Here is an 11854-nt window from a genome sequence, read left to right on the forward strand (position 1 = left end):
AAAAAAAAAAAACGCGTGCGCGCGCGTGGGAAAGGCAAGGCAAATAAAAAATCGCAATAAAAAAAGGTCACTAAAGTAAAGATCGAGAGCTAACAGAGTCGAAAATGGCAGTCAAAATCAAAGAGTGTCTTGAAACCTCCCTCTTGAAAAACTCAAATCACGGGAAGGTGGAAATATGTAACCTACAGTAGCAAGCAAAGAGTTCCAGAGTTCACCAGAGAAAGGGATGAATGATGGTTAAATCTTGCATTGGACATAAAAGTGATGAGAAAATTAGAAATTTTTATGCAGCGAGGCCACGGATGAATGGAGGAGGCATGCACTTAGCAAGAGGAACAGTTGACATGAAAATAGCGGTACAAGATAACAATGATGCAACATTGCGCTGGTGAGAAATAGGCTGAAGACAGTGAAGACAGTTAATAAGACGAAAAGCTTTTGATTCCACCTTGTCTAAAAAGAGCTGTATGAGTGAGCCGCCTCCCTCCTCCCCCGCAATAAATATGAAGCATTCTCCATACATGGACGGATAAAGTCCCTGTACAGAGTTATAAGTTTTTTTTTTTTGTCTCTTTTTTCTTTTCTTTTTTTGTGGGAGGAGGAGGAAAGGGATTGAGAGAAAAAAAATGGTAGAGAAGACTCAGAACACTTAATTTCATGGATGCTTTAGCTTGAGATGAGATGTGAAAGATTATAAGTAAAAGATAAACAGGAAGTTTAGTGTAAAAGAGGAGGAAAATTAAGTGTCATTGAACAATGCCTTTGCTCTGCTCATAATCACAAATTTTAGAGAGATCATATGTCAGGTTTTTCGTGATTTTCCTGCGTGATCTGCTATCATCAGCGCATGAGTGGATTAGACAGGAAGTTTGGTTTGGAAGATCATTGATGAATAATAGGAAGAGTGGATGACAGGAGATATCCCTGAGTAACATCACTACATGTTAATTGATTTAGAAGAACAGTGACCGTCTATTCAATACCAACAATAGAATGGTCAGAGAGGAAATTCGAGGTGCAGTTGCAGAGAGAAGGATAGAAGCCGTAGGAGGATATTTTGGAAATCAAACCTTTGTATCAGACTATAACTAAAGCTTTTGATAATGTCTAAGGCAACATTTAATGTTTACCAAAATATTTAGAAGAGGATGACCAAGCCTCAGTAATGAAAGCCAGAAGATATTGACCTTGACGCGATGAGATCGAAGGGTGTGAAATGATGGATATGGAAAAAAAAAAAAATATATATATATATATATATATATATATATATATATATATATATATATATATATATATATATATATATATATATATACCTGTTGAGTAGAGATCAAAAAGAACTTTTGTATAGGTAGGAAATAAAAACAATAGAACTTTAGTTTCAAGAATTAGAACAATCATACTTTTTAGGAGCGGGGTGAATGTATTTATTTATTTATTGGTGACAGTGAAATCTATCCATGGTTGGTATCATATCATATATTGTTCAATATTAACTGAAAAAGAGCAAACTTAGATGTGTATGCTTTAGACTAGTTTAGAGTATATCAAGATATTCATAAACTCAGTTTAAATGTTCTCTCTCTCTCTCTCTCTCTCTCTCTCTCTCTCTCTCTCTCTCTCTCTCTCTCTCTCTCTCTCTCTCTCTCTCTCTCTCTCTCTCTCTCTCTCTCTCAATTCAATAGTTTTATTGTTGTTTTACAACAAAGGAAAAGTCGGATCTTGCCAACTATTCCCTAAACCGTTAGTATTACAATATTGTACAGTACAATTTTAACAAAATAAAGAAAAGTTTACAGAAAATACAAATATTATTGCAGTATCACATTATTTACGATCTATAGGCAAACAGTGGATGTTTTTTAATGATTTTGGGTATGACATTATTATCTATGAAATAAATGATCATATCATAATGGTTCCAGTGTCCCTGCGGTCTGAACTCTTCAATTAGTGGACAGTATTGTACATAGTGCTGTAGTGAGTGACCTCCCGGCCTTGCACATAAAGCACAAGGCTCAGGTTCAGCTCCTCTACAAACCTCCCAATAATATTCATATCTAAGTCTAAGTCTCATAGTAATTAAGTCCATCATGTGACTGTGTCTGCCATATGTATACTCCTTTGAATTATTTAAAATCTGCTTATAATGCCTACTACTTGCACTACCCATCTCACAACATTTATCAAGATCATTATCAATGATAGCAAAAACATTAGTTCTAAGGATTGACCTTATACGACTATATGTACATTCACTATCAGGTACGCTGTCATCATCTCTAACTGCTCTTCGAGCAAGACTATCTGCTTTTTCACTAAGATATAAGCCTATATGGGATGGAACCCATATAAAATATACATGTATATTGTTTTTCTCCAGATTATATATAACAGTTAAACACCTGTTTGTAATATCACAGTCTGCAGGGGAGGAAGACACAAGCTCATACAATGCACTCTGGCTATCAATGAAAAAATAAATATTTTTACCCATGCATGAAACAATATCAAGGCCTTCCAGGATAGCATATAATTCGGTTCTGGTTGATGACAGGTTATTAGGCAATCTCTTTGAAAATTCACAGTCTTTAAATTCATCTCTCTCTCTCTCTCTCTCTCTCTCTCTCTCTCTCTCTCTCTCTCTCTCTCTCTCTCTCTCTCTCTCTCTCTCTCTCTCTCTCTCTCTCTCTCCTTTGAGAAGTTGATCAGAATGAGGAGATGAGGTCGTGCATTTCTTTTGTGTTCATATTTATTTATTTATTCAGGTACTTATTTGTTTGGTTGATTGCTTTGTTTACCAATAAGTTGTTAGTTATTTCCTGTAAATTCATGAGAGAGAATGGGTTATGACGACAAAGATTAGTTGCCTTTCCATTGTAGATGTCTTTTTTTTTTCATACTTAGCAGGCCCTTTACTAAGGTATGAAAAGATTAACGTATTCACTGATAAAGCAGTTTTTCTTTTAGTCAGAATGGAACTTCAAACAAAAAACTCAGTTATCATTACTCTGCATGCATTTTTCACTAAACTCATGGTTGTATTTTACATTTTGATATAATATATAAAAGAAAAGGTTCATAACACACAGGCATAAATCACGTCATGTGTCATTTTGCATTTCCTTTATGTAGATGGAAGGGAGAGGTGGAGAGACTGGTATGCACTGTCATTCCATTGTGGAACAGCTAAAGTAACCTTCCGTAGTTAGTGTTCATTCATGTATTTTCATTGATCCAACGTTCTGTGTGATTATGATGAAACTGTGTGGGTGATCATGAGTTGTGTTTAACCTCCTCAGTACCATGACGATTTTTCATATTCATTCTGTTTACTATTTGGAGAATTTATTCAGTTTCAGAAACTCATGTATGGATTGAAATAGTGAAGACTGTGGCCGTTAATCTTCTGATCTCCATAGACCCTTCCTGGTGTCAATAAAATGGTCTAATCGTACACAAATCTCAAGGTAAAAATGTGTCCTAGTACTGAAAGGGTTAAAAATACCCTTTAGTATTGTTATGATTCTAGATAGAAAATGTTCATGCTTAACTCGAATAGATGAAATTCCTCTTATGTCCTTACTCCTATAATATCAATCTCAGAATTCCAGAGACTTACTATTGCTGCATCTGAAAACAATCAGCCAAGGGAAATTTGAAGATAACTGTCGTCTAAATGCTATAACGTGAGAAAAAAAAAAAAAAAATAAAGTTATTCGCACAACTAACCTCTGCACAGATATGGTGAGGATGGCAGCAATGCACCACAACATCGTGGTCATATGTCACAGGGGAAGAGAAAGTGGGGAAAGGAAGGACAAGATCACTGACAGTTTCCGTCCAGCAACGGAGGAAAAGCTTAATCCACGCAGCCAGCGGGCACTGAACCCTCATGACATGCGAGCCATCAAGGGAGCTACCGCGAGCCACACTTCTACTATCATTATTATTATTATTATTATTATTACTGATAATAACAATGATAATAATAATAATAATAATAATAATAATAATAATAATAATAATGATAATAATAATAATAATGATAATAATAATAATAATAATAATAATAATAATAATAATAGTAATAATAATAATAATAATAATGATAATAATAGTAATGATAATAATAATAATAATAATAATAATAATAATAATAATAATAATAATAATAATAATAATAATAACAATAATAATAATACCATTACTATCATCAAACAACAACAACAATAATAATAAGTATAATAATAATAATAATAATAATAATAATAATAATAATAATAATAATAATAATAATAATAATAATAACAATGATAGTAATAACAATAACGGAGAATGTATAACTCACTCTATTGATCCTTCTTTTTTTCGATGAGCAATCAAACGGAGCATGGATAAAGATTCAATAATACTTTTATCCTACTTACCGTTGTATCTTCATTCTAGCAGCCTGCCATGAGAGGTGTTAATCATGGCATGTACAGGCATGTGTGTTGTCCATGTAACGGTGAAATTTGTATATAGGACACTGGTTCTCAAACTGTGTTCTGCAGATCCCCAGGGTTCTATGAAATCATTCAAGAGTTCCGTGGCAAAAATCTATATACGTTTGACAATACCTTACTTTATTTATCAGTGAGAACAGGAATGGACAAAAATAAATATGAAAGGGATAAAATAATTTGCATTTTAGTAGAGAGAGAGAGAGAGAGAGAGAGAGAGAGAGAGAGAGAGAGAGAGAGAGAGACTGGGTGACTACGTGAAGTCCACGTCCATCTAGCGCCTGTAATCACATATGGGGGTTCTATCTATATTGGGTGAAGGGGTTGTAGGGGGGTTCCGCCGAATACGAAAAGTGCGAAAGGATTTCGTAAGTTTGAAAAGTTTGAGAACCACTGGTATAGGATATGAGCTAGTGCATGCCGCCCACATTCATAGACGTATATATATATATATATATATATATATATATATATATATATATATATATATATATATATATATATATATATATATATATATATATACACACACACACACACACACACACACACACACACACACACACACATATATATATATATATATATATATATATATATATATATATATATATATATATATATATATATATATATATATATATATATATATATATATATATATATATATATATATATATATATATATATATATATATATATATATATATATATATATATATATATATATATATATATATATGTGTGTGTATTAGGAGAAAAAACAGGGATATCAGTAGGACTTCAATTTCTTCATTTATTCTTGATGTTTCGTCTTTACATAGAAGGCATCTTCAGGATCTACAAAAAGTTTTTAAACTATTACACTAACTTTATAAAAAAAAAAAAAACATTTGAAAGGAATAAAATAATAAAAAATGGGTAAAACATACCAAATAGCCCACAATGCACCGAAAAAAAAAAGATAAAATTTCCGTCCACATTTCCTGCTACCTGTTTGGGAACCGGCACCTCAGTGGTTCCTTTTTTTTTTTTTTATCACAGTTTTTGTCGCTCTTGACCTTACATTAAATATATATATATATATATATATATATATATATATATATATATATATATATATATATATATATATATCACAAAAACTGTACATATTAATTATGTAAATTATAAATCACTCCGAAACGTTTAGAAAAATCAACTTACAAAATTATTTATTATAAATATGTCAATACACAAGTTAGATACAATCTATTGTGGATCCACTATCGCTATTTTCCTCTAGAAATTGTGTGCAGAGCAGTGGTCCTTTCAGCCCGTTCGGAGCTGCAAAGGTTCACTGAGGGTGACCTTGGCCGGATTGTCCTTGACCGTGGCGGTCAAATAATCCACCACATGGCACTTGGCAGCTGAACATTCAAGATCATAGAGACAGATGAATTCATAACATGCACATACAGAGTTTCACTCGTATGAATAGTTATGTAGTATTAGGAATAAAGGTATTATTACCCCTCTGCCATGTAGCGGGGTGCCGTAAGCTCCCGTGGAGGGCAAGGGAAGGATGACGAACTAAAAATAGCAGTCTGGCACGTGGAGTGGGTTCTCATCAAGCCTGGCGGTTTCGATGGCATCGATCATGTGACTGTAATAATCAAACCACAGCATGAAGTAGAACAATGCAGGATGATACTGAAACCAACACTGTACGTACATTGAAAGTTTGAAGCATAACAATCTCCAATATAAAAGTCAGTGTATACTACTTAGTTATACAATACACGCTGATGAAACGTATCCATTATCCCTCCTCTACATACCCTTAACGCTTTATTTCATTATTATATATTTCTTCGATAATGATAAGATAGCTTTAAGAGGATTTATTGAACTTGAGAGAGAGAGAGAGAGAGAGAGAGAGAGAGAGAGAGAGAGAGAATATAGGAAGGTAATTTTTTAAAACAACCATTTCTTCTTGAGAATGCGTTCGTTTTCATAATCTGAAAGGTTAATGTCCTCTTTACATATACGTACAAGTGCATCGATCTGTCTTGTAGATAGGCAACCCATTGACCATTTAGTGAGTATGCTCGATTCTATCAGTCAGATAATAGTTGCCACATCACATGACAAACAGGCACAGTAGTAGGCTTTTTTTTTTTTCTTTGGGGGGGGGTGAAATTAAGTTATTTATATCCATTAAAGGATTTCTACCTTGGTAAATGGTATTCTTGCTAATACGGTTGCGGTATTTTCCTCTCATGCATTTGTATTAAAGGAGTCCTAATGTTTTGTTTAAGTCAACTTTTTACTTTCATGGCGTAGCAACAAGCTGGTGCCATCTATCCTCCCCATACCCCCAATGTCACACCCACCCCAACCACCCCTGACTCCAGCCAAACATTTCCTTGGGTCTTTTACTTTAGCCGGCGGCTTGTCTATTGTCTCCTCTAGGTTTCACTGGAAACACTGTACCATAGAGTGTAATGACAAGCTACCTATAGGTTTCAACCTACATATGTCATGTTGTATTAGTGGCATAATGCTACTACTTAGATTTCTGTACAAATATCAATGTTAGTTTTTATTTAGTGTATCAAAGATTTCCTCTGTTGAGCATATTGAGCGCAACATAATAGGTTTTCTGTCCTATAGATGAAGATCGCGACCGTCGTGGAAAACTGGCAAAACATATAATGCCAAGGCCATCAGGTTCAACATATTACAATGTGGTAGAGACGCAATAGAATGGCGTAGACAGAGGCCATGTATATTTTGCATCTTACGAGTTCTGAACAGAATATGCAGTGGTAGAGAATCTGTTCTATTAATGCACTTATCGGTTTTAAGTGAAGTTCAAAGGTTTTAAATGTTCACTGCAAAACACTTACTAAACGTTTCTGCTCTGATGAAGTGAATATCTTTAGTAATACACAATGTACATGCAAACAAATTAATTAATGTGCTGAATAACGTGTGTGTGTGTGTGTGTGGATCGATGCTGGGATGGAAAAATTTTACGTTCTCTAACCACACATTATTCCTCATTCCGTCACTTCCACTTCGTCTCAATAGTAGTACAAATTGTAATACTGAACATAATGCCCTCAACAGCGGCTTCAAAGTCAACTTGAGAATATTATGCAGGTATAAACATAATAGGGGAAGTGAGAAGGACGGTTAGGGAGGGGACAGGGGATATGATGCAATGGTATTCGGATCACCAGTTATGCAATATCTGTGTTCGGACTTCGAACCACGAGATCATATTGCAGGTTGTCTTATTTGTTCACTTGAGTGTCTGGGTGTATTTGTTGTATGGCACCAGTGTCCTTCATGTTAGGAGACTAAGGTGGCTGTGGCGGGGTCACCTTCACATGACCTTCAGCTAGGTTCCTGTCTCCCAGAGCAAAAAGTGGATCCTTTGCCTTGATATAACTGTATATTGAACTCTAATGAACACAAGAAAGGATTTTCATAAAGAACACAATTGATCAACATATACAAGTTAGGTATTTCATTCGTAATTGTTGCAGGAAATGTATCATGGGTGGCATCAAAAGCAGTGAAAACACTTAATTACAGTATAAAGGGTTATGATTACTGGAACGATGACATAAATGATAACTTTTGTTCATACATATAATTTATTTCCCAATATTTATGTTCCTGTGAGGGGCAGTGAAGGTCGCCCAAGGAGGCTGTGTGTGTGTGGCTGCACGGAGCAGGCGCACAGCCGGCCTGATTTCTGTTGTCAATTACGTATTTTTTGTTACTAGTTTATTAGTATTTTTATTTCATACATAATGATATTCAACGTACAAACTGAAATACATTATATAGTTCCAATTACTAATGTTTACATAGCTTAAGGCTTTGTATCTATTTGACCGATAAATAAACGTTAAACAAAATAAGTCTGTTGGCATCCGAAAGTGACGTCGAGCTCAGCCATAACTACGATGGTAAGGCTTCCTCCGGCGTCAGTCTAGTCAGACCAGAGCGGTGAGTGCTTGCAATTTTCAGTTCTTGAGATCGTTATTTTGCCTTGTCATTAAGGTGTTATAGTTTCAAAAGAGAATGACGTATGTGAAGTACATTTTGGTGGATATGACATACAAAATATAGTTTGTTTTGACTTGTAAACAAGCTAGATAACGGGTGACGGCTTACCGAGCACTTGGGTAATGGCGCTGCTCTAGGAAAGCCGGTTTCAGCAGGATCCGCCAGCTGGGTGTGGTCAGCTATTGATCCGCTGTGTCATGGAATGTGATCAGTCCATCACAGCTCTCTGATACAAATGTATTCGTTAAAATGTGATTTTAACAAATATTCTTGATTTCAGATATTCCTCTTGCATCACCTCACCAACTCCAACACCAACATGTCTAAGATCGGTATCAACGGATTTGGCCGCATCGGCCGCCTGGTACTTCGTGCTGCTCTGCTGAAGGGCGCCGAGGTGTGTATGTCTATGCTATCATTACAATATATTGATTGTTGTTGTCATCGCATCAACCCCTGGTCGCCCTTAGTAACCAACCCGTCCACCCCCCCCCAGCTTCACTTGGCACAAGCCTACTCTCTCCTTGGCTATGACCTTGCACATAAAGACGTCCTTAGTGACCTACTAGAACGAACGTTTACCCAGAAATTTGTTTTACTCCCTCGCCTCTGCCTTGTGTACATACTGAGCTTTGGTCGATAATGAACGTTCTCACAAAGAAAGGCTGGTTTGTCTATAATCTTTGAATGTCGCTTTCATAATGTGAATTAATGAATTTGATTTAAGTGACAAGGAAATACAAGATCTGGTAGAATTATTGTTATTGGGGAGGTAGGTGTTTTTAAGTCGGAAATTTTCTTGCTCAACTACGTTTTAATTATTTTCCAGTTGCATTACTAGTTATTAACTAATTAAAACCGCTGCTTACTGTCACTGATGCGGGAAATAAGTGGAAGTAGGTCAGGGGAACACAACATTGAAGCATTTTAACTAGGGTTGAGGTTTTTTTGTTGTGAGGAAGTGAGGTTTTCTTAATCTGCGTATTTAAATGTAAATTGGTTTGAAGGGATACTTTAAATGTAATCGATGTGGATCAATAGGTTTGAAGTGTTTGCAGAAGGGTAGGCATTTCGGTGATGATACAGGTTGGTCCAGTCTGTTAGCTTGTTCTGTTCAGGAAATGTGTCTAAGCTTGACAACTTCTAGAAGCAGCTTTCCTATCTATGAATACACTAAAGTCTCTCTCTATGTATTTAGGAAATTTGAGAAGTGTGCGAGATGGAGAGACAGGAATGGGGGAAACTCCAGTGTGTGACATGTGTGGCAGCAGTCATGGGGAAATATATGATAGGTGTTGCTTTTGGTAAAATTATAGGTAGGAAAGCTGCTTCATTTAGTAAGCAGTCATCTGTGCCTCATGATTGCATTACATTTCATGATAATTGCTAGTAACTCAACCTAAAAGCTGTTTATTAGTAAAGCTACCTTGAATTCATTATTGGTGGGATTATGCTGCAAATGCTTCATATTGTAGTATGCCTGCTTTTATAATATTAAATGTCAAATTTTGGAGCATAATGGCATAGGGTTAGGTTTGTTGTTTGTTAGGCTTACCTCTACATACTTTAATAATTTCAATTTTTTCTTAAACTTTCCCAATAATTGATTATTTGTTGTGTGCATACTTAAAAGATTTTTCTTGTTTTCCAGGTTGTGGCGGTGAATGATCCTTTCATTGCCCTGGACTACATGGTGTACATGTTCAAGTATGACTCCACCCATGGCGTGTACAAGGGTGAGGTGAAGGCAGAGGATGGAGCTCTGGTTGTTGATGGCCACAAGATTACTGTATACAATGAGATGAAGCCCGAGAACATTCCATGGAGCAAGGCTGGCGCTGAGTATGTTGTTGAATCTACTGGTGTGTTCACCACCATCGAGAAGGCCTCTGCTCACTTCACTGGTGGTGCCAAGAAGGTTATCATCTCTGCTCCTTCAGCTGATGCACCCATGTTTGTGTGTGGTGTGAATTTGGAGAAGTATTCTAAGGACATGAAGGTGGTCTCCAATGCCTCCTGCACTACCAACTGCCTGGCACCAGTTGCTAAGGTACTTCATGACAACTTTGAGATTGTCCAGGGTCTCATGACCACTGTACATGCTGTTACTGCCACCCAGAAGACTGTTGATGGACCCTCTGCTAAGGATTGGCGCGGTGGCCGTGGTGCTGCACAGAACATCATCCCATCCTCCACTGGTGCTGCTAAGGCTGTAGGCAAGGTCATCCCAGAGCTGAACGGAAAGCTTACTGGCATGGCCTTCCGTGTCCCCACCCCTGATGTGTCCGTGGTTGACCTGACTTGCATTTTGGGCAAGGATTGCTCTTATGATGATATCAAGGCTGCCATGAAGGCTGCTGCTGAGGGTCCCCTCAAGGGTGTCCTGGGATACACTGAGGATGATGTCGTCTCTTGTGACTTCACTGGAGATGAGAGGTCCTCTATCTTTGATGCTAAGGCTGGAATTCAGCTGAGCAAGACCTTTGTTAAGGTTGTTTCCTGGTATGATAACGAGTTTGGCTATTCCAACCGTGTCATTGATCTGGTCAAGCACATGCAGAAGGTGGATGGTGCCTAAGATGTTGACAAAGTTACTACGAAGAGGTCTGGGGAATGACAGTGGCATGCATGGCGGCCTAAAATTGGATTCAGACCCAAGGCTACTATATGTGAACAATGTAAAAGTGCTTCTCTGTACATTAAGTTATGCTAAATTATAATGCCATCCCATTAGAAATGTTTCAAGTCCAAATCACCTTGTAGGTGCAGAAAGAACTTAATGCTGGAGTTTATGGGCTGAATGGGTATGTCCTCAGGTCGCAGTGTGGTAGTGTTGATTGTTCCTGGTGTCACTTGGTTAGTCAGGTTAGTCTGTGCTGGGTGAAATTCTGTCCTTACAGTGATGTTTATTTGACTGCAAGAAGAAACGATAATGGCCAATAAAAGAATCTGTTACAGAATTTCTTGCATTATTAACCAAATGTTAAGTTGCACTGTAGTGAGCTACTGCAACAACTGAGTATGGAGAAGTGTACCTATTCTAATTGTGACCAATATCAATGTTTTAGGCCCTAGGGGCTCTAGGTTTGTACTGTTCATAATTCAGGAAGTCGAGAGCTGGTTGCCAAGATATTGTGAGATTTGCAACAGTCCTTTACTTTTAAGTGATTGAAGCTGACACGAAGTGGAATCTTGTATACTTAGTAAGAATTTAGCCTAAGAATAACTGAAAAATAGTAAGGCGGTAATGGGTAAACTATATAGATACAATCACATATGGC

At 36.7% G+C, this 11854-nt stretch overlaps 1 protein-coding gene across 1 annotated transcript; it reads left to right on the plus strand.

Moving 5' to 3' along the window:
* The first annotated feature begins 8402 nt into the window (after positions 1-8402).
* LOC123517708 (glyceraldehyde-3-phosphate dehydrogenase) lies at positions 8403-11533 on the plus strand. Its single transcript, XM_045278068.1, has 3 exons — positions 8403-8513; positions 8854-8970; positions 10225-11533. The coding sequence occupies exons 2-3, from the start codon at positions 8893-8895 to the stop codon at positions 11149-11151; spliced, it is 1005 nt and encodes a 334-aa protein (XP_045134003.1). The 5' UTR covers positions 8403-8513; positions 8854-8892; the 3' UTR covers positions 11152-11533.
* Positions 11534-11854: the final 321 nt, after the last annotated feature.

Source organism: Portunus trituberculatus, chromosome 42 (assembly GCF_017591435.1).
Source record: "Portunus trituberculatus isolate SZX2019 chromosome 42, ASM1759143v1, whole genome shotgun sequence".
NCBI lineage: Eukaryota > Metazoa > Arthropoda > Malacostraca > Decapoda > Portunidae > Portunus > Portunus trituberculatus.

Coding starts and splice junctions, on each gene's coding strand:
- LOC123517708 (XM_045278068.1), top strand. CDS start 8,893: ATGTCTAAGATCGGTATCAACGGATTTGGCCGCATCGGCCGCCTGGTA. Junction 8,971..10,224: donor CTCTGCTGAAGGGCGCCGAG/GTGTGTATGTCT, acceptor CTTGTTTTCCAG/GTTGTGGCGGTGAATGATCC.